The sequence below is a fragment of the Vanellus vanellus genome (genome assembly GCF_965231255.1).
Source record: "Vanellus vanellus genome assembly, chromosome: Z".
NCBI lineage: Eukaryota > Metazoa > Chordata > Aves > Charadriiformes > Charadriidae > Vanellus > Vanellus vanellus.
This window is the reverse complement of record NC_138908.1, coordinates 47,790,186-47,817,784: the sequence shown is the minus strand read 5'-3', so window position 1 is coordinate 47,817,784 and position 27,599 is coordinate 47,790,186. Positions and strand designations below refer to the sequence as shown.

Below are 27,599 nucleotides of genomic sequence, written 5' to 3'. Positions count from 1 at the left end.
CATTATTGAAATTGTTCTATGCTTAACTCTGTAAAAGCCTCATTAAGACAGAATTTTCCTGTAAGAGGTGCCTTTGTTATAATTTCATGTGAGATCTTAAAGTAGCAGATCATGTCACTGTAATTGCATTAGTGTTAGTGTTTTCAGAAAATTATTTGCAGTACAGTTCATTTGTAGTTAAAAAAAATTGACGTGGCCTGTGGGTTATTTAGTAAATTTTTACCGGATGGAGGAAACTGGTGGAGGGAAATAAGGGGAAGCAGAAAGGAATTGGTATCTATTAATGTCTTATGTGCTATTGAATTAATCTTAATGCACAGTATAACACAACCGAACCCATTACCTAAATTCACATAGCTGAGCAGAAATAGCAGGTATGGACAAAGAGTAATGATTCCACCAAATTTGCTAGACAAAGGTAGGCTGTATGAGGTCAGATTATATTACTCCATTTTCACAAAGACATCAGATATCTTCCTTGTCCAATACAGAGCTCCGAGCCCTGTGCGTGGTCCCTGCTGGCCATGGCACAACACGGCACAAGAGCATGAGGGTCTGCCATGCACCTACACGTTGCATGGAATTAAGAAGTGAGAAACAGGCCAGGAACCACCCTGCACTGTTGAAAAAACCCTCTTCCTTCTTCTCCCTTAACCCGAGCAGTGTGCTGAATTAGCTATATCAGGTGCAGAATCTCTGCTGCAACATACTGACTCTCCACACATTTTCTATGTGAGGTCTGTGGCTTCCTAAAGGACCACCACAGAAGAAGGACTTTTGAAAAGTTTTTATTTTACTGTTTGTTGTTGGCTGCTTTTTATATGCTGCTTTTAAAATGTTAAGTTAGAGAAAGCTAATTCTAAGAATACTGATGAGATTTCCAGAAAATTCTTCAAGAGTGGATTTGGAATGTGTTGATTTTAGCAGAAACGTATACATATAATAAGCTGAACTAAAACTTCAGAGCTAAAGCATCCCAAATATTTTGCTGCTTGAAATATTGAACCAGGTTCAGTAGGGGATTCACATTTATTTTTCACCATCCTAAACCAACAAAGTTAGTTTCTCTTCCAGAAATGGCTACAGACACACGGTGTTCAAATTGCCTTCTTGCAGGGTTTTCCACTATCCCCTTTGGATCTTTGTGGCAACGTGTTAAAATTACACTAATGTGTTTGCTGCACACCCTGGAAGTGAGATCCCAGCAATTATGGAACATAGGGCCAGCCTTGACACACATAGAATCCCAGGGGGAAAAGACATTTACCTCATCATTAAATAAGCAATGAAGATTTAAAAATAACCTTCAGTTTTCTCCCTCGACACAAATATAAAGAGATCATTAATTTCTGACTGCAGTTAAAATAAATGCATACAGCCTTTTTTCTTTTTTTCTTCCTTTTTTTTTTATTTTCTTTTTTTTTTCCCAAGCAGATTACCTGAAAGGCCCTGCACAAAGGCTGCATAAATCATTCATGTTGTAACTAGGGCCTGAAAGATTTAATACAGCAGGAAGAACATTGTAGATTTGGTTACAAAGAAAATTAATTTTGCAAGATATTAAGCCTGTCTGGGCAAATAGTTGTCTCTTGTGTATTTTGGATCAAATTCACTTTGATGTAAGCACACACATCTCACTTCAGTCAACAGAGATCGAAACTGAATTTGACTCACTATGTTTAGATTCACATGCCAGTCATTTATACATTTAGTCACAGAAGAAAACCTCTGATTGAAGACTAAGGATGGCTTTTCAGTCTTTTGATTGATGCTAATTGCAAAGCAGTGTTTGTTTTGGAAACTGGAGTTAGCAGTAACAAACCTCTGTATGTTTTCTAATTACCAGTGAATTGATATATAATTTTTTTTCATATTGCGCTTAGATTCAAATCATTATATAAAACATTTTTAAAATGCAGTGAAATGGATAACTAGTTCAACAGAACAAATATTAGCTGCTTAACGTAGTTCAAGCTATAGCCTGAAGCTGTCACAACTAATTACTAAATATGAATTTCATATTTAGTTTCAAGCTTAAAGAAACTGAAATACATCTGAATTCAAGAAATAGTAGAATCTTGCCTTCCTTCTGCATTGAAATCTATGACAATTAGTTGCATTATGACAAAGTTGCATTACTGATGGTTAAGGAAGTATGCAATAAATATGCATGTAATAAATATGCAAAAACCCCATATTTTCATGATGTTCAGAAGCATACTGTGTGCTGCCATATAGGTAATGCTCTGGCAATGATTTCCTATTAGGATAGCCCCTCTCAGGCTTTTAACTAAACATTTGTTGGAGGGAATTAGTTCAGTGATAGATTTTTCTACATTTGGAGATGCTATGTGCATTGAAAACTTTATACTAAATATCACCTTCCATTCCACTTGTACCTGTACTGTTGCATTTTACTGTCCTTGAAAATCTCGGGACCACAGGTATTTACTTAAAATAGTGCTTCTCAACCTGTGGGTTATAGTCTTGAAAGAGTTGTGGACACCTCAGTGAAGGTCATGTTGGTCTAAGTCTTAAGAAAAGTCCTCTTGGATATAAAATTAATTAACTTTTATGTTGACTTATTGCCAACAGCAGTTGAGCTCCTCCAAGGACAATAATAAAAAGCCACATAATTGGCTGCAAATGCTTGAGATAACTAGGGAATGGACAGCTACCTTTAATTTCTGACAGCAACTGAACTCTGTAATATAGAGTTGTGTGCCTATCAACACCTGCATGTAGTAATCACAGGCTTGATCTCACGCCTCTCTGTGCCATAAACACCCTATATAAAATTTAACCATAGATTCTCAGCCTGTTGAAGTCAATAACAAGATATTCTCCCTGATGACATGATCAACTAATTATATTAAACAGCAACATCCCTTACAGACCTGTGCAATTGACAAAATTGACATATTGAATTCAATATTGAATATTGACAAAATATTTCAGGGTGAAACAACTTATTTTGTATTAATAAGCCCAGCTAATCAACATTTTTCAAACTACATTAGAATTAAGATTCTTCTGTTTTGAAAAAGTTTGGGAGGTTTTGTCTTTATATATATATAGAGAGAGAGACATATATATATATATATGGGCTGGGGGGAGGGGGGGGAACACGGACTTGTTCTAAAGGGATAAATCCCCAAGTGTCTAAAAACTAATAAAATCCCATTCAGTCATGACAAAGCAAAACATGTGTGGGTAGGGACATTCTTCTCCAAATCTGTGATACTTGTTTCTACCATGGTTTGCTTTTTGTATTCGTGTCCATTAAGGAGAATCAGGTAGACTATGCTTAATTTTAAGACTCAGGCATCCTGTTACCTGAAGCTTGTACTGAACATTGGTAGATTTATATCTACACAGAGATGGGTTAAGTCACAAAACCTAAGTATTTAAAAATCTGCCAATTACTGGATTTAAGTACAGTGTAACTACAGATAAAACTTAGAAGTGATAAATGTTAAATGAATGATAGCAGAGTTGATTATAATTATGGAGTGAGGGCATGTACATTTAATCATTTCTTGCCTTTGAAAAGGCTCAAATTAACCAAAACTCCATCACGCTACTGGGGGAAATGTTCTTTCTCCATCGTTGCAGTAAGAGCAAAGTTGAATTTATAGGTAATAATAAGAGATAAATCTACATAAAGTTTGCTTTAAAGTATACCATGGGACACATGGTTTCTTATTAAAAAATTCACAGCTGATCTTATTTTTCTACGATACTGGCACAGGGAAAATGCTTAACAAAAAACATAAATGAGCTTCCAGATTACTATTCAAAAGCCTTCTCTGACTCAGTTTGGAAAGCTCAAACCAGTGGCAAGGGGTATCCAGCATTAGGTAACCTTCTGGTCACAGCTGAGAAAGGAATGAGGAAGTAGAATCGCTTCCAAGGCAGCTGCCAAAGGTAGAGCGGAAGTAGGTTTCACAGTTGTGATGTTCACTGTCCTCTGCAAGACAAAATTATTCCCACTGAAGCAGCAGCTATGGAGTAGACGGGAACTGGTGACCCAGGATTACTTGTGGAAAGGTTTAAAAGAAAATACAGTATTTGTTTGCTTTGCTTTCCAGAGATGAGCTCCATCTAACCTTAGCAGAAAGATATTATAAACATCTCAAGGGTGGGTGACAAGAAGATGGGGCCAGGTTCTTTTCAGTGGTGCCCAGTGACAGGACAAGGGGCAACGGGCATGAACTGGAACACAGGAAATTCCATCCCAACATAAGAAAAATCTTTACTTTGAGGGTGGCAGAGCACTGGCACAGGCTGCCCAGAGAGGTTGTGGAGTCTCCTTCTCGGAAGATATTCAAAACTCTCCTGGATGCATTCCTGTCCAGACTGCTCTAGGTGAACTTGCTTTGGCAGGGGGGTTGGACTAAATGATCTCCAAAGGTCCCTTCCAACCCCTACCATTCTGTGATTCTGTGATATTCTGGCGAGTCCTCTGCTTTTGTTCTTTGAGTCAAAATATTTTTCCCCTGGAAGATCCCTCTGGCATATTTACTGATTTGGCTGCTTTTCAGGTATTTCAGATATATTGTGATAGTTTTCAAATCCTGTGGTGTCCTTTCATTTTTTATTCTGTGTTGTGGTTATTTAACTCTTGCAATGTTTTTTCCCCTGTAAACAATAGTTTTCATATCTTTTGTCCAGCTAGCTGTCTGCATGTGAAAGTAATGTAACAAGCCAGGTGACCTAGATCCTGTTAGCATTGCCATACAGAAGAAGGCAGTAGTCACACTCTTCTGTAAGTTGCGAGAAAGATATTTAGACCAAAGAGCAGCTCTGCTCTGAGCCTGTAGCTTCCAGGTTTTAAACTTACTGAAGTCCAATGGCTGTGGAGTTCTTAGAGGTATCTTAACTTTTTAGTGTGTATGATATAAAATTAAGACATCCGAGTTTATATCATAGAAACCAGCTATATGTGCAGAAAAGAAAGTCTAAAGTGAAGAATACTGTGAACAATTTTTCCAAAGCACCATAGCTGCCATTTTACATACTCTTCATTTGGACGTGCAAACTGTCCAGCAACATTCTGGCTCCTAAAACTTCAGTGAAAAAAGGCACATAAATTCCAGAGTCTTGATGAAGTGTCTTCACAAGAGGAACGCAGAGATGAACATTTTTCATAAGCGGAGCTTGTGTGATTTTCATAGATGAAAGTTTCTGATTCTTCCTTACCTTAAGCCTTTTGCAGGCATAGAGAAAGATAAAATACTGACACTTGGGACAACCAACGGGGAACTCTTGTGGGGGATCGTTTAGATTTCTTCCTTTTGGTGAAGGACCTAGCTTTCAGAGGTTGATCTGAAATGTTTGCTTTAAAAAAATACTTCACCTAGCCTCACAGTGCAGAATTATCCACAAAGTACCACTCAGATTGTGGCCTCTGTCTTCTTGGTAGAATCACTGGTGTCTGAATTTAATCCTGCACATTTCCTTTGCTAGGAGGTCTTGGACAATTATGACATGCAGATGAGTAGGAGGTTTGCAAGCTGTTGCATGGCGGAGATGCTTACTGTAGTTCAGCGATTAGTTCTCTGGCAATACCTTTCAAGCATGAACTTACAGAACAGTAGATCTGAATCCGATTTATTGGAAGTAATGAGAAGTTTCCAAGGAGTGAACCGCTATGGAGTCTGTAAACCATTGGCTAGATCCCAAGACGAGGTCTTACAAAGAAAACTGCCCAGTAATATACTGACTTACCAACCTGACTGGCAGAAAGATCATGGCAGGGCTGCTGGCAGCACTCCCAGCTGCACCCAGGCGATGGGTCAGGAGCAAGGCTGCCGCAGAAGCTTGGGTGACCTTCATCAACATTGTCCCCACAATCCCCATGCCTCCAAGGGCTGCATGAGCAGAGAAAAGCTGATGCGGTTATCCTCCTCCCTCAGATCTCTTCTCTTTACTATCACTGTTGTTTTGGGGATGCTGATCTGAGGAGCCAATTCTGGCGCAAAAGTCTGTGCCTTTGGAGCTGCGACCTTCCCATACTCTGAGTCCTTGTGTTTTCTCCATGCATAATTAAGAAGTGCCAGGAGCACTTTAAATCCTCAGAGATGGAGTGTTTCTATATCTTTTTCTTTTTTTTCCCATTTGAAAAGGTGTAAAATAACTGAGGAAACATAAAAGGGAAAAGGAAAAGAGGAGCATTCCCAGTTGTGTCGTGGTGCAGCCCTTTGGGTTGCTAAGAAATCAAACTTCCCTCCACAGCAGCAAACACTCTGGCTTGACCTGTCACTCCCGTCTGCAGACTTTTCAAGCAGATGTGGCTGATCTGAGCCTCATTCATGCTGTGCATCTGTGGTTTTTATCAGGTTGGATAAGATGAACCACTACACTCATTTTTGGTTGTAATATTCCCTGTTGCAGATCCTCTCCCAGAGAGGAAGTAGCAGACACATTAGCGCAGTTAACTCCACTTTATTATACGAGTGTTGCCTGGAGAGACCCAAGGAAGCTCCATTAGAGAGCACTAAATTCAACAGCTGGATCTATAGCTGATATATACTAGCGTTTCCCGCATTGAGATAAAATGAGAAAAGTTCCGGGCCGAATTTATCTCTGCATTTCATTTATGCTACACTACTGATTTCAGTGGCTTTGCCTGTTAGAAAGTAAAAGTAAAGCTTGGCCAAATGCAATCCTCACCTAATGTTATTTCAAAAGATGAAACTAAAATTTGGATACTACTAAGTTTCCCCCCGATATTCACTTAAGTCACCTCTACTACAATGTTTATTTCCTACTTTACTATCTGGGTAAAAATAGTGCAAATGTCATTAATTCCTAGTCCAACTTTTTTATTATTATTTTTAGTTATACTTGGTATGCAATGTCTCATTTATGGAACAGACTAAACCGTTCTTAGAGTAAATAATGAACTTCTATGCTGGTAAACCTACTTTGCCATAACAAGGTTACTTAATTTTCAATTATTTGGGGTATGGCATATCGAGTGTACTTATTTTTTTCTCCAAGTTGGTAATGAACAGCTTTGCCCCTAAGCAGAATCCACTGTGCTGCAGCCAGTATGATGGTATAGACTATATCTGTTGTATGCAGCCACCACAGCAACCTCATTCCACTCTTACCAGTTTGCAAAGCTAGCGAGAGCTCTGTGTTAAAAGAGCAATCAGAGATAATCCCTGTATGACTCCTAAGTGAGCCTTTCTTCACTGTCCCCTTTAGTTTTAGCAGGAATTTTTCTGCTGGACAAAAACAGGACTCATTTTGTTATCACACCTCTCTCACAGAAACAGAGGTATTTTTCCAGGTGTTTTAGATACAGTTGCTTTTGGTGAGTTATTTTCTTTCCTTTAATCCTCTTTTCCAAGTCTTACTAAGAACTAGTTTTTTTCTTTAAACAAAGAACTTCCAGTGTAAATCAGTCACAGACTAAAACAGGCAGTATATTAAAATTCACGAAACCTGTTATTTTTAATTGAATCTTAAATTATCACTCTCTAAGAAGTCAACAGTAATAAATAATGGGGCAGAGATCTTCATTTAGAATCTAAGGTTTTCTAAATAATCTTTTAATAAATAAGTTTTCAATGAGTCAGTGAAACTCTTTAGTTTGAGTTACTGACTGCAGTGAGTACAGGATTATTCCTTAAGATTTTACAAACTTTCTTAATATTGCTGTTCAACTGAGAATAAAGGTGTCAGATAAAAAACTATTTACAGAAACCCTTAGGAAAACAATTAAATTTAAAATAAGAATTAAAAATGTTCCAGCACATTTTTTTTTCCTTTTTTTTCTTTTCTGATTAGAGAAAACTGCCAGATTTTAGTCATACATTTGGTAAGACATCCTTGATGGTGGCCTTAATTAATTCTTTTTAAAAATTTAACCAATCCAAGAGAGTGCTATTGGGATCAACTTAGTTTCTAAGTTTTCTGAACCATAGGCATCTCTGTAAGTAAGAAAACTGCCAGTTTATAATACGTAAGCTAAACACCCTATAGTAATGTCATCCTCAGTAGCCCAATGGAAAACGTAATTATTTCATTCAGTGTTATTTTTTTGTGTGAGAGAGAAACAAATTAAAGCAACTAATCCACTTCACTGAACAATATTTAGCAGAGCTCAGAGGCTTCAATTAACCACAGTTTAATAAAGGTACTAATCTGTATTAAATGAAATCCTTCAAGGGCTCACATTGAAACAATGCGTAAGTAGTAATCAGCAAGTCCTGATAGAGGGGCCTGCTGGGGCAGATAGCTGGAATGTGCTGTGTAATCAAATTCCAGGAGGTTTAAACCCAACAAAAAAAGACAAATTGCTCAAGCCTTCTTTAAGTAAAAGGTGTTTGGTTTTATTTTTCCCCGTCACTAGATTTTAATATCCAGCATATTCAAAACTGCATATTCGAAAAAAATTACATTAAAATCCTTATTTCAAAGTCAAGTCAAAACAAGAAAGTAATTTAAAGCTACTTACATGCCCTCCCTGTGAATGACCCTCATCATACAACTTTGCCAATAGTAAGACTAAGCTCCTCAACTTTTTTTTTCCATCTCTGTACGAGGTACAGAAGCTCTAATTGGCTGCAATTTGCATGTTTAATTCCTTCCAGAATCCTCTGGAACATTGCAAGCTGCACTCAACATACAGTGCTGGAGAGCAGCAGTGATTTTTATCCTCAGTTATATGTACATTTGTGAGTATTTAGAATTGAATAACCATGTAGTGTTCAAGATTATTAATGTTAGCACTGTATTGTCTTTTAACAGACAATATTTGATTTGTATTAATTTAATGAAAGGCCCATGCCACTTTGCTTTCCAAAGTAGTTTCAGCACAAGGAAGAAGGGTCTGCAGCCATGGCTGGGTTCTAATTTCTGTCAAGTGCCCGTCTCGCAGCAGGCAAAAGTGAAAGTAACCTTAACAAAACACAACCCCCCCAAAAAATTGAATTGCCCGTTAGAAATGTTCACATCAATCACTTCGTGTCTACAGAGTGACTCAAATTCCAACTTTGTGATCAGTCGATGAACAGATTGCCAATTTTGCCGGTCCTGTCTGACACCTCAGCAGCACCGAACTCCGCCCTAGTGTTTGTGGGGTGACAGGCGAGAAAACACCAGCGGTGTTAATGCCTTACATTACGTGGTGTAAGCTATGTCCTACATCACAGCTCTGCTTTCTCTCGTATATCTTTTCAAGTAAAAAGAGTCAGACGTGACTACCCAGACCGACCAGGTGATAGCACAAGTCATAGCAACACTTATTTCCTTGAGCATAAAGCTTGCAACTGAGGTCAAGACTGGTTTAAGGAAGTCATTTAGCTTTTATGAGGGAGAAGGAAGAGAGATTGACTAGCTTATAGAAAATATTTCAATACCTCACAGAAAGTTGTTCCACAAAATGTGTCTATTCACGTGAAAATATTTTATCAGGTACTGGAGGAAAAAAAAAGAGGGTAAGATCTACCAAAAAGCAGAGACAGCTGTCTTCTTCCTGTCTTCATGTTCAAATGCCTTCACAGCGGCTTGCCAGGCTGTTTCCTTTAGCGGTGCAAAAGTTGTAAGCTTAATCCTCTGCAGGTGGATATCATCCATCAACAGCCTTTATCACAACTATTCATTTCAAATGTGGGAGGAGAAAGAGATATGGGGCTTAATCCCAGAGAGTGGGGTTATTGAGTGATGAAGGTTTACAACATTTTGCCTGTGAGTCCGTCTCTTTCCAAGGCTTCACCTAGTGTATTCATGCTTGCAGTCTATTTCAAGATTAGTGTAACAGAGGTCTCTCGCCCCAATTGTGTTTTGTGCTTATACATGTATATATATATGTATATACAGTTGCAAGAATTATTGCATGTCAGGAGCCGTGCAAATGGCAGTATCATTTTCTTGTTGAGACCATTTCTGACAGCTGGTAGATGAAACTAGTACACAGAATCACCTAAGTGTTGTGGCTAAAAGCACAAGGAAGTATGGTAGCAATGTGAAAGCACGGGGCTTGTTTTCCTCATTGCTGGGCTCCAGTCCTTCAAATTTTCCAAAGTCACGACACTGTGGGTTGCCCATACAGAAGAATTTGCAGAATTTGAGATTTAATGAGGCCCACCCAGATCCACTATAAAATTTTAATCCTAATATTAATTCAAGGATTAGAAATGAAATTGTAGGACTGGCTTAATAGTCTCGTTAAGTCAAAGCCAAATAGGCTGAAAGAAGGTCTTTCAGTAAAGCTTTCAAACATTAAGCAAAGTTAAACATATACATTAAAATAAGATGGAAAATCCAGTTAAATATTTGCTATTGAATATAATGTAGGTCACAGTTATGTGTTGATACACATCATGATTAATATGATTACATTCTGATAGAGATCATCTTAAAAGTCATTTATTACACAAGAATTTAAAATTAAAATCCTGCTTGAATTTTTATACCATGCCCTTTGCTTGAGGAATTCAGCAGATTGAACCATGTTTCAAACTTCCTGAGACCAAGATACTAGCTGATATTTTCGACAGTCCTTTTAAACTATGAACCTCTGTTCAGATCAAACAAGAAACACCAGAAGCACCTACTTAATTTATATTTCTGGTGATCTTCTTCCTTTCTTAGTCTGTGATTTAATAAGAAATTCTGTCTCAAAGCTGTTCTTTTCCTTATACTTTGACCCCAAAGAAAAGTCATGAAATTTTATAGCATCATATTTGGTAATTGTTTCTTTGTTATTAAAAAATACTATGTGTTCACTTCCATTTAAGCAACATGTTTAGGACTAAACATGAGGGAGAAAACAGAAATTATGGATTCATGTGCGTGAAAAAAAAAAATGCTAAGACTTTTATTGCATATATCTTGGGAAAATGTGTGTGCTTTTACAGTCATACTTGAGTCACAGAACAGTTGGAATAACAATTGCATTGAATATAATTGATTTTATCCAACCTCCTTTGCTAATTTAGAAAGCACACACCAAGGAGCAACCTGTGAAATTTCACAGTCCACAGGGAAAAAGGCAAATAATTGTTGTACGCATGGAACAAAAAATATCTTGGGTCATGCACTTATCTACAATTGGGCTCAAAATTTAAGTGATAGAATTATGCACTTTTTAATTCTATCTGTGAAATTTTCCCTTTTTCAGAATGTTATAGGAGTCTTGGATTAAATAGTCTGCTTTCGTTTGAAAGGGGGGAAGAGTTGATAGCACTAGTCCCAGTGATCTTTATTTTGTTAACTGAAGTTGAATCAGTATAGACTGTTGACAGAAAGAAGGGAAAAGCAATGTTTCATTGCCTGGGCGAGCAAAGGAGCAGTTATCAACACTGGAGCATACAACCTGGATGAAAAATATTGTAGTGTGACAAAGGTCTTTAAGCTCTCAAGTGTAGTTATGATTCTAACTGAGTCAAAAATACTAGAAACACAATGAAAATTTCTTGGCATAAAAAAAAAAAAAAAAAAAAGAAGCCTTGTCTCTTGACCCAGACAGATATGTGCATGGCATGGAATTCTTCTGGGCTAAATAAGATCAGAAAACTATAAATATGCTGCTAGGCTTTGCATGACTGATTTTTGCATTGATGCAGCAATGTAGGTCACAAAATAATATTTGATCTGAACCTTTTTAAAAAAAATATTGAATTACATAATGCCATAATCGTTCGGTGAAAAAATATACCTAAAAACAGAGGTACAAAGTCTTTGTAGTTCTACGGAAAACTATTTCAGATTTGCTGAACTATGACATTTTAAATATGCTGCTTGCATCATTACACAATTACACGCACTTCCCCCAAGACAGCACTGTATGTTCAAAGCCTAAGCAAAGTGCACAAAAACAGTTTCTTGTACTGCTCACAGTATCTGAATCAGGGTTCATCTGACAGCGTTTCAAATTGATCTTTCACTCCGATGGCTTCATACATGCTCATATTCTCTACATGTTTTCAACTTCTTCACTCATAGTTATGCAAATATGCTGTAGGTATTACCAGAAAACAATATTTTTATAAGGAAAAAGTATCTGTAAGGTATTCCTAGACACCTGATTAATTCAGGAATTTAATCATTAGGTTATACTTTAGTTGTTTTTCTGTTTTATTTATTCCAGGACTGAAACATTGCATTAGGTAGACAACTGAAACTTGGATATTATTTTTCAGGAAAATCAAATGTCAACAATCTCTGGGTACTTAATGGGGGGGATGGGGGGGGAGCCAACTATACAGCTAAGCCTAGATTATGATAATGTCAAAATCTTATAATCCAAAATCCCTAGGAAATAAAATACTATAATGCCAACACTTCATAGAAGTGTTTCTAAAAGAAATGTAAGTGTTACTGCAGGGAACAGATTTCATTTCTCCAAAACAGGTTTATAAGAGCCACACTTTGGATTTGCTATGTGTTTGCTAAAGCAACTGGCCAAAAAATGTTTTTAATGAACAAAATATTTTTCTGCTTCCCGCCTTCCTGCTCCTCAACAATAAAAGCCGCTAAGAGTTGCATGGGAGATCTACCAGGCAGCATAGGGCTTTCTCTGGTATTTTCCATTGCATTGTGTCAGACAAGGCAGGGAAGAAAGGCCTGCACTGGGAGGAGAGGAATAGCTGTTCATGCAGTGGTATGGCAGGATCGAAACCTTCCAAAGTGGGGTTTGGGGGCGAAGAGCTGCCATACTCCTGGCTGTAGGAGTCACTGTGGAGGCTGGAGGTCTGTTCTCGCTTCCCCTGCCCACCTCAGTGGTGCTTCCAGCTTCTTCCTGGAAGTGCCTCTTCTCTCTTTGTTCCGAACAGACATGGGCACGTACGAGCAACAGAAGTGTAAAAGAAAGCATTTACCTTTCATCATGTATTATATGTCTGAATGCTTTCCCATTTCTGCTTAGTGCAAACGTCAGCATAATAGCTGTGACTTAGATGTAAGCTCTCAAGCCTAAAGACTTGTCTTTACTTCCTCTGCTCACTTTCATTTTTGGTGAAAGGCCACTGTGAGTCAAAGTCAAAATATCCATTTTGACCTAATCTGCTGAGAAATGTTTTTCTTACCTCTATTTGACACCAGTATCAAGGCTTGCTAGCATTTTCCTCAGTTTGGTTTCAAGTGGTATGTCACTTGCATCATTTTTTTAACTCTTCCCTTTTTTGAAGAGTTAGCTAAAGTAGTACATTTTGTTTCAGTTCAACATATCACTGAAATCAAAGGTCGCAACATAATAAAAAATGACATCTGAAAAAAATAAATATTGGAGCTCTTCTTTGTAATGACATTTGAATGGCAAATTAGAGAGAGCAATATTGTCGTAACTTCATTCAGAATATGTCCCCTATCTCCTCACAAGAATGTATATAAACAAGCTAATGTTGAAAGCACTGTTGTCAATGCCACAATTTGGCTCTCAGACTCTAAATGATACATGGGGCTTGACACATGCCTAAAACATACCTCTCTGTTATTTGATATTTCCTAGGGCAGAAATCAGTAAAATCTGGTGCATAAAGTACTGGTAAAAGAAAAGTAAGAAACTCAGGCTATAGCGCAGAAAATGAAATAGCTACACGTATGTAGGATCTGTGCTAAAGTACACCATGTTTTGTATAACAAAGTTGGTGAGAGTGCTCCAAGAGGGTACCCCTCTTACCTTCCAGCACAGTCTGCACATGCTGATGAGTCTGACGCGAAAATAGTTGCAAGAATAGCTTAGAGATCCTGGCTGAAGTTTTAGCAAAATCTGGGAACCAAACTCTCCATCTGATGTGGTGTGTTTAAAGCCTGGAACCTATGTTTTACTCCCCTGTTTTGGTGTGGTCAGTGTTCTAAATGGTTTCCAATACCAGTGCCGATTGTGGATTTCTGTGCACAGAGGGTGCAGTGATCATCTCTTGCACAGAAGATTCCTGTCTGTACAGAATTTTGGGTGATATCCAGGAAAATATTTTAAAAAGTGAAGAAATTCTGTTGGTAATGCTTCATCACAGCAGAGGACATGCAGAAATTCCATAGGTTCTGCCATATTGTTCTCCAGACTAGAGCAGGATTAAGTTAGCGGCAGAGTTTAGTGAATTAGAGTAAACCATGGTTTGTTGGTGATTGCTATCCCATGGTTGTGGGTTTCTCTGAAAGTCTGTGCTGAGTGTTGTAGTCATTTCAGCCCTCTGAGGATGTCTGCTGTGCACTAGAGCTTTGAAATCTTAATGTGATTCAAGCAATGTGTTTTCAGTCTCTTTCCCGCACCCATTTCTGTTGCCCATTCATATACCTAAACACTTTTCTTTTTCTATTTTTAACCAGGGCTGGACATAAAAGGTGAAGAAACTACAAAATTGCTTTCACACTGACAGGTTCATCACGCCAGATTTCCCATAAAAAAAAAAAAAAACAAAAAAAAAAAACAAACAAACAAAAACAAAACAAAACAAAAAAACATGTTAATAAGTTTGGTGGCTCTTGAAAATTTTGTCCTTTTTCTCTTTCATAGTGAAAGTGATAGATGCAAGTCATCTGTGCTATCTTTGGAGTGTTACTCTGCACTGTCTTATGAATTAGTTGTCTAGAATTACTGTTGCCACATTCTTCTGTCCCTCTGAATCCCAATGGCAGCAGTTTGCAGTTTTATGTAATGAATTAAGAAAACCTTCACAAATGGTCTCTTTATGAAGCTGTTAACAGAGGCATTTGGAAAAACAGGCACAGAACTTACTTACATTGTTAGTGAAAAAAAAAAGGAGGAGAAAAGATGTGGCTATTTGGGGTAATCGTCTACTATGAGCAAGTTTCTTTCAATTTATACTTTGGAATTCTAATGCAATTTTGTTATCTCACCAGTTTCTAATTATTTCTTAATGTGTTAAATATTTAGCCATTTGATCTGCCCTTATATTTTCTGAAATGTATCTTTTGTAGTTTCTTTCCTTGCAGAAATCTCTGCCCTGCTACTTCTGCAGTGTAGGTCCAGTGCTCTACACAGTTGTACTTTAAGACAAAAACAAGCAACTTGGACAGACAGTCCCAGTTTACTTCTAACAACCTTGAATATCTCAAAAAATGTCAGATTAGCCCAGTATATCTCATAGCAAACGTACAGGGCTGGCTTTTCTCTTTAAATTGCAGACCATATAAATAAATTTCCATTGGACAATGAAAAAAACATGAGTATCAATCTGAAATACTGCCATAATGTTTTACTCCTGCTTCATATGAAATGTTGGTATATCAGATTGGGCTACGTACAAAGAATAAGTATGTTTACAAGTTTCTCTGTGCCTGTAAAAAGCTACAGCTATGAACACTTGACGGAGAGAATTCCTGCTTCCAGATGTCTCTTGGTTGCAGCTAAAGTCCACTTAAAACTATTAGTCCAAAGAGATAATAGGATTTAGACACTGTTGTTAAATCTTCCTATGTGATTTGAAACCAGTTCAATTTTTTCTAAGTTAATAATTCCACTCAACCCCATCTGCTTAATGATGTGACGTAATCAGAAACCATAACATGTTTCATTCCAGTATGTACAACTTGGGCAGTATAATTATCAGTAGAAGAAATCACGGTGCTGTTAGTTTATTCCATATCAGACCGGAATAATAAGGGCTCATGTAATTCAAAATCACATAGTTCCAAAATGCCAACAAAAAACAGAGTTACGAATTCCCCCTTATGACACAGAAAACCCAAGAAGCATCACAGCTACACCAGACTGTGTTGCCAGGGTGAGAGATGCTTCTCCTTGGACTTTTTTGTCCTGTGTCTACTTGGTGACAGTGTTTGTGCAGGGAGCTGGGTGACTGTTCCTCCTGCCAGGACCGGACTTGTTACTCTCTCATGTTGTGCCAAGCAAAATGGAAGAGGCGCGTTATAAACAACAATGCAGAGGAGGCAGTGTCATGCTTGCCCCTGGGTTGATGAATGCAGGTGGTTTCAAACAGGATGACCTATAGGAGATTCCTAGATGCAAAGAGTCTCCAGGAGAAGGGAAGGGAGAAGATGGTGAAGAAGCACAGTGGGTGTAGAAAGGGAAAAGAAAGTTGCCCTGCCCAAAAGAAATGTCCTCTGGTGTTTTGCCTTCTGCGTGTTTCAGTGGACAGACCAAATTTTTCCCTTCTTCAGCTAAGGGAAGCTTCCTTACTTTTGCATCTGAGAAAACTATGTGTTTGGCTCAGCAGAAGAGGAGGGAGACAAAAGAGCTGATCAGCAATGTTGTCTCATCTCTCATAACCAGCTCTTCTCTGGTTTCACTTCTCCAAAACTGTGTCTGGAGGAAGGCTGGAGGGAGGTGAAACCAGGACCTCAACCAAGGCATTCCTAGCAAAGGATGCCTGTGAGGCTGCATTATGTAGGGGGCTCAAGAGGAACTTGTGAATAACTGCAGGGCTGGAAGATGAGATGAAATATGAACAGTGGCATATAGTTGGTCCATTTGAATGTTTAGGCTTGGGGAACATCTGGAATCCCCATTCCTTCAGGTCCTTTCATACAACTGTGTACAATTTAATTTTAATAGCTTCATCAACTCAGCACCCACACAGTGGCTAGCAAAACCACCTCACTCTAATGAAAGAGCAGACAATGTTATAGCTGTCATACATTTGTGGGGTGGAACGAGCAATTTAGAAATCAAGTAGTTCAGACCAAAATTAGATTCAGTGCAAAACTCCTACATATGCATTCTAACCTCATGATTTTTTGTTAGGGAGCAATGAGTTCTGTCTCAGTGCGAAACTTATTTTCTTTCATTAATTTAAGGAGTTAGGAATAATGTTACAATTTTTTAGAAGCCAAAACCAAGTTTACTGGTTTAAAAGATAAATAGCCTGACAGCGTCAAATGGCAGAAAATATTTCCTGTATATTCTACTTTCCAGTTATGTATGTACACCTCTAGACTTCTGTAATACCATGTTTCATTATGATTTGTTAAGTTACATTTGACATAAATTAGAACTTCATATGGGTGTATTGCTGTTCTGTCTGATTAAAACAACTTGATTTTTATAGCAGTTCTTTGCAATTAAATTATTTACTACACTGGAGTGAAATATTGGGGTTATGCTAGATACTTCTGTGAAAGCCTTACCACAGTGCTCAGCAGTGGTGGTTGAGAAAGCCAAATCAATTTTTTATAGGAATTTTTATGAAAGGTATAGATACCAAAACAGTGAATGCCCATTTGCCACAATAGATATCCGTAGATCACATTTGGTGCACAGTTCTGGTTCCTTCCAGAAGGATAAAATTAACTGGAAAATTTTGGAGGGGGCAGCAAGGATGATAAAAGGTAATAAACAGTTTCTATGTGAAGAAATATGTGGTAAATGGTTAATCTGGGGAAAAAAAACATAATTAACGATGTGTCTTGAAATCCATAACTGGTATGAAGAGGATAGATGGGAATTGACTGTTCACTGCCTCTCTCAGTAATAAACATCATAGGAAAGTATGCGGAGTCACATTCAAAACAAACAGAAGGAACTGATTCCCCCTGCAGCAGGGAGAAGGATGTTAGGGATGCTGAAAGTTTGCATGAAATCAACAGACAGGTTTGTGGAGGAAAGCCCATGGAGGGTTACAGAACACGTAGAAATCACAACGCAGGAAGTCTATGAGTAGAAAATCATTGCTAGCTCAGAAACTGTTAGGAAAAAGTGTTATATACATTTGATGTGTTTTTCCTTTTCCCTAGCACCTATTTATGGCACTTGTACAGACAGAATAGTGGGCTAGATGAACCCATCACCCATCATCTGATCAAGTAAGACTTTCTTGCTAGAAAAGGTTTATTTACTTATTTAAACAACTTTAACCTCACAGCAGATTTGGTGAAGTCATAAATAGTTCTCTAAAGAAACATCATGAATGAAGTCAATAGGCTTGGTTCTTCCCCTCATATGCCGGTACCCATAAGAAGGAAATAGGAGAACTTTTTGAAAGTGTTCTTTACAATATATCCTTCATTTTAATAAGCTGTTATTTAAAATTTTACTCTTGTGCTTCTACTCATCTTGAGGAGGACTGTAGGAGCCTGGATGTCCACACCAATTCCTGGATCTAATCTTTCTCCCTTGTTCTTTTTGAAATGTCTGTTAATCTTTCCAGTTAATTTATCAGTGGCATGGATAATAACGACTTGTCACAAATGCTTGGTCTATATAATGTTTTGAAAATATAGAAAGGATAAATACAAATTTGCATAGCAGCATTAACAGTCATACAATTTTCATTTCCGTTACTTTGTAGTAAGGAAAATGTCAGATATAACGCTTAAAATCATAAACTATTAAGTGAAAAGTTCCTGATTATTTTTAAATTACTCTGTTTCTTCTAAGTACAACACAAAAATTACATCCAGTAAACAATGCTAACAGATAAATTTTGTAACATACTGTAGTAATAAATGGCTGCATTCTATCCCCTCCTACTCTGTACTGAATACAGCTTGATTTTTCCAGACAATTCAACATTGTTCTTGGAACAACTCTGATGATAAAGTGTTTGGGAAATCAGTTAAAAGAAGAACAAACTGTACAGAAGTACAGCTTTATAGGGTAAAGGCCGGATAGCCAGCCTCTAAGATGCTACTAGTAATAAAGGTCTGTTAGAAAATGAAACATTTTGGGACAGTCTAATGATCACTATCTTAATCTGCAGAGAGGTCAATTCCTAATGCTTCAAGCAAGATATAAAAATGCTTATAATACTTGTAATTGGGCAGTGATGAAAGGAGGGGTAGAAATTTGGTTTGAGCACACCTAGTAATAAGGTTATATTGAAGCATTGCCATCCTTTGTACTAATCTAGCTATAGAAGTTTACAAATACAGAGTCTTTACTCAGAGACAGTGGGATTTTCAAAAGTGCCCATTTGATTAAGGAACACTAATCGCATCAGCTTGCAATAGCACTGATGCAGTTCAGTCACCAGATGCTCCTGCAAATCCTATCTGTAATTTGCTTCAGTAATACTCCATTGCCCGTCCAGCTGCTCTGCCCCACTGCAAGGCAGAGAAAGGCTTTTATAGAATAGAATAGACTCATAGAATTGCCTAGGTTGGAAAGGACCTTTAAGATCATCGCGTCCGACCACCAAAACAATATTTAACAACGCTCCTCTTGCCCCAGTGAAACCTGTCTTACAACCTGGCTACTTGTTGGAGATAAACAAAGTTGGGAAGTAGAGGGTTAGAATTGCCTCCAGTTCTGCTCTGCCACTGAAATTGCAGGTTTCTAAAACTGTCACTCTTTGTGCCCTTTTTAAAATATTATTAATTCAGATGTCAGCAGTTAAGCATCCCAGCTACATAACATGTTAAAATCTGCCAGAATTTATCTTCCTGAAAAGTTTCTATTCTTGATTATTTTTTAATATTTGCTCTCCTCTTTTATGAGTCAGTACTGAGCTTGTTGCTAACTGCTGTTTGAAAGTTTGTTTCATTAAGAGTGAGCTGGATTGAAAATGTAAATAGTGTTTACATTTGTAGCATTAAATGTGCAACATCCACCTCTCTGAAAGCACTATTTTGTGGTTCCACCATAGTGAAAAAAACCAGCTATGTCTGCTTATTGGCTGTTTCTTTATTATACCTCAAAATACAGGGGTATCTATGCCACTGGTAGTTTCACTCCAGAATTTTGTCAAGTCCAAGCACTGAAGTTTCACCTCAAAGTCTGATTTGAATTTTTACACAGTTATCACGATCATGTGAAATCTTTCCTTTCCTCCCCTCACTCTTTCTTCACCCTCTTAACCAAACCAAATTCCCTTGAGTTGAAATGCAAGCAGTCTTTTCTTGCTGACTCCCTTTACCTCATTGAGCTGTTTGCTGGCTGCTCTCTGGACACTGCAACTTTCTCTACCTTTGCTGTTCTCCACAGACCATCTTTGGCCTGATCCTGTGCTAAAGAGACCTCACAAGATGTGCACGTGGTCTTTGTTGCTCTGAACTGTGTGGCAGAGAAATCTCACAGGTCATAGCTCTGCTGGTACACATTGTGTATATGTATGCGTACACACTCCATATACACATTACATACAAAATACATGTATGTATTTTACACAAAAAACTCAGGAAACCGAAGCATAAAACAAATCTCCTGGATTAGCCATCCTAGCAGAAGCTTCTCAACACGTATGATGGCATAAGAAATTTAGAAGTTGACTCATATGCTCAGCCTTGCCATCCTGGGCCCATCAGGGCTAATGTACGTGCAGAACAATTTAGTGCTTGTGTATTCACCAGTGCCAGGGGTGGACAGAATGTTTTCTGTGCATTAGATGCAGCCTTATTGAAAAGGCAAAGGGGTATGTATGCACATGTAGGAGTAGAGAGGAATTTATCCAAACTTGGGGCGGAAGAGTGAAACTATTTTATATTTGGAAAACTCTTGAAGTAAGTAATTGAACACATATAATTGCCGTGTACTAAAAGAAATCTAAGTGTTGTTCATATGAAAAAGTTTTCTTCAGTGTTGGCATCAAGAGGGTACAGTAAAGAAGTAGTACCCCAATTTGTAAATATTAAAGTTGTGTTTTAAGTTACTAAATTTTAATTAGACTGAAAACAACACAGCTGCTTGTTTCTGAAAGACAAAGGTTTATGTTTATGACTTTCTGAAAAGTTACATTCACTGCAGTACAGCAACTGTGGTGAAAAAGCGTGACAAAGCCCAGCTTCTTTGGAAAAATGCCATTGTTGGTTAATTGCAATATATTTCAACTGTGTATAGATTTCTCACAGTTACCCAATAAACACACTGGTTTCATTCTTCAGAGATTAACAATCTCTCTTGTGTGCTCAGGTTCTTTCCAGCTTAGTACACTGTTTCTTTTGAAGGATTTGTTTTCCTGGGTTGAACTTAAGAACTCAGAACACCTTATCACACTTTCACAACCTTGGGAAAGAAGAGGAGGAAAAAAAGCCCATCAAGGCTGGTGCCAGCTAAATCCAAGGTCTCCGGGGATTTGTTTTTCTTTTGGCATCAGATTAGATGTTCAAACCAAGCGATGTTGTGGGGCTGCGGGTCAGTGTCCACCGAACCCTTAACGAGGCTAATCCCACAGCAGCACATTCCAAGCAGCTAATGGGTGCAAGGGCTTCGCTCGCTCTCACATCTCTGCCCTGCGGATGGACTGAGCACCTTGTTCAGGGGGCAGTCGCAAATGTTTTATTAGCGATGACCAGCAGCAGGGAAACGTGGACAGCAGAGTTTGCTCCGGGACAGACATAAACGCCAAGTTTGGTGCTCAGGTAAAGAAGAGGGAGAAAAAATGCTCTTGGTGGGATTTTGCAGCTAGCTTAATGAAAAGATAGACTTAACCTAGAGATCTAGGCTACGATAAACTAAATCTAATTATGGCATGTACTCTAGGAATTCACTGTGGACTTTAAATTGCCTTATGAAATAATACTGAAGGAGCATTTATGAAATAAGAGAAAGAGAAGATAAACTTCTTGCTCTGCTATTCTTGAAAATACTTTGCTATACTTTTCTAAACTTTTTGCTACTTTATTAATACACATTATAAACAAGAGTTTAATGCAGACTGTTTTGTGATGAAGGTGTTGATCTCAAGTTATTCTAATTTTGTTATGAAGACTCTTTGGCAAATAGCATAATTTATTATACTTCTGAACCTTGTATTTCATTGCAAATGATCTCCGTCACAGAAAGATAACTGGCATGGGGCAGTAAAACCAGATACTATCCTTTTTAGCTTGGAAGGATAAGGAATTATGAAAGGAGTACATTGGGTATTTTGGCATTATGACTCAGTCGGGTAGGATAGTGTACTGTTTGAGATTTTAAAAGTCGGAAAGTCTTTTTTCCTGATGTGAATAAAGGACTTTTTAAATCAGACTATTATTTTTGCAATATTACACTTGAAGAAGTATGATGAAAATTCAAATGCAAATTATTATTATATTTAACATAGCTGGGTTTCTTTTCTACTTGCAAAGATAGTATGAAAAATAGTAGGGAAACAAATTTTAAATGTCAGTTTCTTGGTTTGTGAAAGCCTGCTTGTATACCTAAAGAAAAAGGTTTTCTGTGAAGTCCCTGTTATGACACCTTTTAGTATTGTATCTTGAGGCTTAGAGAAACTGAATTGGTGGCCATCTTTAAAAAAGATACGTTAGTTTTATGTAGTAAGTAAATTCACCAGTTGCTTGCAGAAAATTACACAAAGATTATGAAATTTAATAGAAGATATTTTTAGTGAGTCTTGGCAACATGAATGATAATCATATGCTATGTAAGTTCTGCAGTAAGAGCTGATTTTGGATGCCAGGAATAAAAGTTTGCTTATAAAAGCTTTTCATTCTTTCTAGAGAAGACAAAGCATATCTCAGGCATGTATTTAGTGTTAAAACAAACAAGTATGATGATAAAATTGGTATTATTCTGTAAGTGTTCCCCTTTTGTCAAAAGGTTTCTGTGTATATATATACAACAAACAGGATTCATAAATCTGCAGCTTCTTATTAGTGTGTGTCTTCTTGAGGCAATATAGAAAGCTTGTGTACTCTTGGAGCTCGAAGGGGAGAAATTTCAAGAATGTGTTGCCTGTACAGCAAAGTACGTAATTTCACTGTTAACATTGCAATACCTGAATAATAATTGTAATTTCCTTTCTTTCTGTACAACGCTCAACAAAAAGAAAAACCCTAATTTTTCCATGTGGTTTAGCTTCAAAAGTTCTGAAGTAAGAGGGCCAAATGAAGTTCATAAAGCTTATTCTGGATGCCTTGACAGTTCTAGAAAGTTAGTTTATAAAAAGCCTTTCTTTGCCTGAAAAGACTACTAAATTGAGAAATTACTCAATGATCCACTAGACCTCTAAGATGATTTGACTGTATAATATACATTGTTGTGATGATGATGATGATGATTATTGCCTGCATCATAGGCTTGTAAGCATTTAGAAGTTATAATAAAATAGAACTTCAAGGTACTCTCTCCTATATAAAGCAAAACTTTTTTAGATTTTTCAGAATTTCTATTTAACTGTCCTTTGATTAAACATGAAACAAGCCTTGCCTCACATTCTATATTAACTTTCTGTTTGCTGCAGTGAGGAAGAACAATCAAATACAGTGCTATTTAATATTTTTAATAGACTTATTTTTCCTGACAGTAAAAGTCATCTTAGGGTGTCTGCCATTTCTACAAAATACAAAGTCTAGTAGATTTTTCAAGTAAAAATGCATATAGAGCAAAGATAAAATATTGTTATGTAACATAAGTGACCAGTAGATCCAATAAGGGATTATCTTCTGTGAAAAAGGCAAAATAATAACTTTTTATGTATGACAGTGATAAGTAATGAATGTAGCTGGAAATTCTTATTATGGTGCTTTATAGTTTATATTAGTGACATTCATTGACTCCAAGCAATTTCCACAGTTCACAATGATTCTCAATAGTCCCAGAAACACAGGTTGCAGATTGAGTGGAAAAAAAGGTAACATTAGATAGTTAGTAAGGTAATATTAGTTGGTAAATGTAATACTTAGATAGGTTACTATCTAACCTTACGTGGCAAAAGGTAACATTAGTTACCTAATGTTATAAAGGCAAGTTCATATTTTCTCTTTTTATAGAGGCAAGATGCTCAGATTTCCTTTAAATTTTCTAAAGCTCATTTCACATTTCTTAGTTGTCATATAACTTTGTCATAGTTCATAGTTTATAGTTATGTTTATCCTGCACAATTAAATGGGTAATTTCTTTATTTAAATACATTTTATATAATTTATCTATTTGAAATGTATTTTTAAAGGAAAGTTTAAACTCATGTCCCTATTTAAAGGAATAATTTAATTCCATCTGGGGGAATCTTTTAGAGAGCTTGCCAGAATTCATACTGTATGGAGTGAGGAACTGTCTAGATAAAAAGATTTCAGAACTCCGAAGGTCTCTTGTTTCTTGTTTTGAATTTTTTTCTTTCCTAGCCATCTATTTTTCTTTAAAAAAAGACCTTTTGTGTAGCTGAACATTAAGACTACCCTAAGGGAAATTATTTGCCTACCTGCAAATATCTGGGGGAAGATCTTGAATGCTACAAACAGGCATAGTTTCATTGAACTCAACCAGTTTGAGAGGTTACATAAGCTGGTCATCTAACTCTTAATGTATCAAAGTTTTTTGTGTCTTGTTTCAGTAACAGAACTATTATTTTTTTTCTTACATTAAGATGCCTACCTATGAAACTCTATTTTCTGGCTCCGTGTTAAACAGGACTCTCAGTACTTGTCTAAAAAATTGCATTGGTATCATGGTGTTCTAAGTTTTATTGTGAGATGTTTATTTTCTAGTTGCTGACATCTTTTTTTATTAGAGCTGACTTAGTTGTATCACTAAAATGGAAATATATTTTTTAAAGTATTTTTAATGAATAGATGTGTTATTTGTCTACCATACAGAGAGCTTTGCAATTTGAAAAAATCTTTCTCTGCTGATCCTTGCTATGAGTATATAGATGACAGCATCAAAGTCATCTGGCTACCAAATATGAAAACAATCTTAAAAGCTTGTGTTGGGTGCTTAGCTCTAGAAAGGAACAATAGTTCTAATGTGAAATATTTGCTCTGTGCAAAATGTGCATTGCATATCTGCAAAGTCAGTGAAGATTTCTTCTGTGTTTGAAGTTTCTCTTCAGTTGTACTATAAGTTGTGTTTAATAAGGAAACAGAGCTCATGTAATTTCCTTTCTCTTTTTTAGGCACAGAAATCATGGATAGAAAGAGCATTTTACAAGAGAGAATGTGTTCATATCATACCCAGCACCAAAGACCCCCATAGGTAATTGCATGCTACTTGTATGAAAAATGAAAGTCAATTATAAGAAAATGTCTATATATGTGTGTGTGCATACATGTTTATATGGATATAAATAGTTTGTAATTTGATCAGAAGGCAATTGAATTACATCTGGAGTGATGGATTCCTATGGGCAAAATTTATTTCATCCAAAAAAAAGATAAATCAAAGGTGGATGAGCATCTATGTTCAATTTCCTTATCTTCTTAGTTCTTAGTGCCTTGATTATTTAAATTGGATTCATGACACACAATACTGTCAAAAGAAAATAATTGCAGTGAACTAAAATATGTGCTAGTCCATACAGAAACTGATTATTTGGCCCGATGTCATCTGAAGACAGTAGCAAATGTTCTTTAAATTCATTTTATACATATCTAGAACAAAGCATGATTTTATTGAAATATAGCACCAAAGAATCACAGAATCATAAAATAGTCAGGGTTGGAAGGTACCTTTAAAGGTCACCTAGTTCAAACCCCCTGCAATGATCAGGGGCATCTTCCAATAGATCAGGTTGCTCAGAGCCCCATCCAACCTGACCTTGAATGTTTCCAGGGATGGTGCATATGCCACATCTCTGGGCAACCTGTGCCAGTGTTCCACCACCCTCATTCTAAAACATTTCTTCCTTATATCTAGTCTAAATCTACCCTCTTTCAGTTTAAAACCGTTACACTTTGTCCTATCACAACAGGCCCTGCTAATACATAGGAGAATCCAAAGTAAACAAGATCATAGAAAGAAAAGGTAGTATCTGTACTATGTTGCTTCCACAACTAGATGTTTCAGATACCAGGAAAGTGGTCAGCAGAGTTGAAAAGGGGTGTTTTTTTGAAGATTTGTAGGCCGTTAAAGATAGTTTATTTCCTTGCTCAATCATACATGCACGTGACTCAAATTTTCTGTTTGTTTAATGTCATAGGTGTTGCTGTGGGCGTCTAATAGGTCAACATGTTGGACTGACTCCAAGCATCTCCGTTATTCAGAATGAGAAAAATGAAAGCAGGCTTACTCGCAATGACATCCAGTCGGAGAAGTGGTCCATCAGCAAGCACACGCAGCTCAGCCCGACGGACGCTTTTGGAACCATTGAGTTCCAAGGAGGAGGCCACTCCAATAAAGCCATGGTAACCATGTTTTTCTCTTAGATAAATAATGCTGCTAGCTCAAAAAATGCATTCACAAAGAATAAACATCATTCTTTTTTAACTTCATTTAAAAAAAAGATTTAGTGTAAGACCATACCATAGGTTTTTATGTGTCATATGTCAAAGAATGGGTGAACAGAATTAACTGTAAAAGGTGGAGTGCAGCATAAGAGGGGCTACCTTTATGAATACTGAAGACGTGCTAATGTGCTATCTCGATTTTCTTCCAATGGCTATCCATCCCTCTTTTTCTGAATAGTTTTGGAATTCAACTAATGTTTCCCATTGCTGATAGTGTCTGCAAGGCTGAAAAATTTTAAATATAATGAATTTGTTTCAGTATTGAGCCAGACATATATTGGGGGATAGACCAGTTAGACTTACTGGTTCATCATGAAATAAGAGGCCCAGTAAGTGTCTAAACTAGGAACTGGGAAATGCCTATTCTGCCACAGATTTCCTTGAGCAAGTCACTTAATCATAATGCAATGCTATGGAGCAATACCAAAGTATATCGATCTGAAGGGATTGCTCCACTAAATCGGGGGGATGTTTCCAGCATCCACACTAACCCATACATGTGTTTCTTCTATGTGGCATTACATGAAAGGAAGAATCTCTCTGGCTCTATCTAAACTGCAGAACCTGGGAATTTGGGAATGAAAAATGAGTGTGTACCTGGCACATTGTGGCCAAGACACTGCTTTGAGCAGCTGTGAGGGTAGAAGCAGAACCCCTGTGTGCTCTGCAGAGTAACCTGCCCAGCAACTCAGTACCATCTTCTTTGCTTGAATTCTTTCTGACAGGTCTCTCAAATCTGTCATGGTAGTAGATGGATTAAAGACAATTAAGAGCTCAGGTACCGTGCTGGTAAGAGCCAGATACAAAAGCCAGCACCTTAGATGGATACATAGGTGCTGGAGATGGAAAGATTACTTGAATGGATGGTTCTGTTTCTTCAGATGGATGGATTCTTTTCACAGAAACCAGAAAACACTGTTGCACCAAGAAACAGAAAGAAAATTAGGTCATATCTCTGAGAGCATCACAGGCACCTTATGTTCTGTTGATAACCAATCACCTAAAAATCTTCAAAGCTATAGCTATAGAGAGACTCTGATTCAGTAAATAACATTTGTTTAGTGTGAATAAATTGATGCCTCCCTCAGCACTGAAATGAACCAAACCGTGCTGTTGGTATCTTCACAAAGAGTGGGAACAAAACAGAATGCTTTTCACCAAAACTAAGATTCAGAGGTATAGTAACCATCATGCTATTAATCATATATGGACACTTTGCATTCAATCTGCCTTTATGAGAAAGGGTAATCACTAGAGCTTTTTGAATGATGTCCTTGAAGATCACTATAAAGCAATAAACTGCCTTGCCCGACAAAAGTAGACAGGCAGCCAAGAAATTATGAAGTGTTTAGGGAAGCTGTTGATACCAACTTCTCTAGAGGATTTCTGATTTTTGTTGCGATGCTGCTGTCCTGGCATGTTGCCATAAGACAACAGGAGATGCCCCAATGTACATGCTGTGTGCTTAAAGAAATATACTTGAAGTGAAACTGTAGAGATAACACTGGAGGTCAACATGAAGGAAAGACAAATATTGTCACAGAGCACAGTCAGGAATG

At 37.3% G+C, this 27,599-nt stretch overlaps 1 protein-coding gene across 2 annotated transcripts in view; it reads left to right on the top strand.

Annotated features, from left to right (window-relative positions):
- TRPM3 (transient receptor potential cation channel subfamily M member 3) overlaps window positions 1-27,599 on the top strand; it is a gene marked incomplete at both ends in the record, with an annotated part of 425,131 nt that overhangs the window by 252,034 nt on the left and 145,498 nt on the right. For both annotated transcript variants that reach the window (XM_082497003.1, XM_082497004.1), the window contains 2 exons: window positions 24,711-24,790; window positions 25,734-25,938. In XM_082497003.1, coding sequence (XP_082353129.1) covers window positions 24,711-24,790; window positions 25,734-25,938 — 285 coding nt within the window. The remainder of the gene's footprint in view (window positions 1-24,710; window positions 24,791-25,733; window positions 25,939-27,599) is intronic.